At 54.8% G+C, this 1,853-nt stretch overlaps 1 protein-coding gene across 1 annotated transcript; it reads left to right on the top strand.

Annotated features, from left to right (window-relative positions):
* The first annotated feature begins 226 nt into the window (after window positions 1-226).
* On the top strand, window positions 227-1,100 carry LOC117039723 (prohibitin-like). Its single transcript, XM_033136905.1, has one exon. The coding sequence runs from the start codon at window positions 237-239 to the stop codon at window positions 1,098-1,100; it is 864 nt and encodes a 287-aa protein (XP_032992796.1). The 5' UTR covers window positions 227-236.
* Window positions 1,101-1,853: the final 753 nt, after the last annotated feature.

Genomic DNA, 1,853 nt, shown 5'->3' with positions numbered 1-1,853 from the left:
AAGAGACCCTGACAATGTGCCGGTTCGAGATATGGGGCACATGGCTTTGGGCATGCGCCACTTTCCTACGCCCCATTGCCACTGCGACCAGAAGGGCTGCCGATTCCACTGGGCATCGCGGCCTGTAGGCGAGAGGGCAAAGATTGTATGTGAACACAGGAGGACCGGGGTGGGGGATGGGGGGCCCTTGGCTGAGCGCTCATGTAGAGTTCAGGTCTCTGTGAAATGTGGGATTTATGAAGAGCCCAATGGCTGCCAAGATCTTTGAGACCATGAGCAGGCTAGGCCTGGGGCTGGCGGTTGCCGGTGGCATACTGAACTCTGTTGTTTACACCGTGGATGCGGGCCACAAGGCTGTCATCTTCGACCGGTTCCGGGGTGTCCGGGACGTTGTGGTGGGAGAAGGGAGCCACTTCCTGGTCCCCTGGGTGCAGAAACCGGTCATCTTCGACTGCCGCTCTCGCCCACGAAACATCCCGGTCGTCACCGGGAGCAAAGATCTACAGAACGTAGACATCACCCTGAGGATCTTGTTCAGGCCGGTGGCGGCGCAGCTTCCCCGGATCTACACCACGGTGGGCGAGGACTACGACGAGAGGGTGCTGCCTTCCATCACGACCGAGACCCTGAAGTCGGTGGTGGCTCGTTTTGACGCCGGCGAGCTGATCACGCAGAGGGAGGTGGTCTCCCGGCAGGTCAGCGAAGAGCTGGCGGAAAGGGCGGCCCCCTTCGGCCTCGTCCTGGACGACGTTTCCTTGACGCACCTGACGTTTGGGAAGGAGTTTGTGCAGGCCGTCGAAATGAAGCAGGTGGCCCAGCAGGAAGCGGAGAGGGCCAGGTTCATGGTGGAGAAGGCCGAGCAGGTGAAAGCCGCGGCGGTCCTCTCCGCCGAAGGCGACGCCAAGGCCGCACAGCTCATCGCCAGCTCGCTGGCTTCGGCGGGCGACGGGCTCATCGAACTGCGCAAGCTCGAGGCGGCCGAGGACATCGCTTTGCACCTCGCGCCGTCCCGCAACATCACCTACGTGCCCACGTTCGTCCCGCCAGCCCAGCATGTGAAGCAGGCATCCCTGTCGCAAGAGATTGAGCCGCAGTTTTAAAGCTTTCCCCATTTTTTAGGGGGACTGAAAAAGCAAGATGCCCTTATTAAAAATGCATTGGAAACCCCTCCGTTTGTTTTCATTGTTTATTTATATATACTGTCTTTTTCGCTCCATAGGGCGCACCTCGTTTTCAGAGGAGGAAACTGGGGAAACCATAGCTTTAACTTGTTATTATTCATTTGTAAGAAAATATGAAATAACGTAAAACCATTTTGGGGGGGGGGTTGACAAGAAATTTTTCGCACCGGGTACCACCTGACCTTCCCATGCCTCTGGGATGGGGGTGAAATATTTTTTTTTTTTTGCCCCCGGGTACCAATTTACCTTGCTACGCCACTGCAACCACTTGCTCACAAAACAGACGCTGCCTTTTGAGACAACAAGCCGAGTCTGTGGGATATTCCTTTTAAAAATATTCCGCCAGCTTTCCTTTAGGTTTCGGGAGATCTATGTAAAAAGTCAACTACTTTCTCTGTGTGTTCCCTTTGCTCTGCCACTTTCTAATTGCTCCTTGTCATCTTTCCCCCCCCCTTTTTATATTATTTGGGGGGGTGTCAAATGTCTTTGTCATCTGTGTTGTCACCTAACAACAGAGAGCCGTTTTGGGTACATCGGCACAATGCCTCGGGGGGGGGGGGACAATTTTTTTTTGCCCCCGGGTACCAATTTACCTTGCTACGCCCCTGGTTGGACTAGATGACCCTTGGGTCCCTTCCAACCCTATGATTCTATAATTATGCGACTTGGGAG

Source organism: Lacerta agilis, chromosome 18 (assembly GCF_009819535.1).
Source record: "Lacerta agilis isolate rLacAgi1 chromosome 18, rLacAgi1.pri, whole genome shotgun sequence".
NCBI classification, from domain to species: Eukaryota; Metazoa; Chordata; class Lepidosauria; order Squamata; family Lacertidae; genus Lacerta; species Lacerta agilis.
Note: the sequence above shows the minus strand (reverse complement) of the source record. Positions and strands in the feature narration are given on the sequence as shown.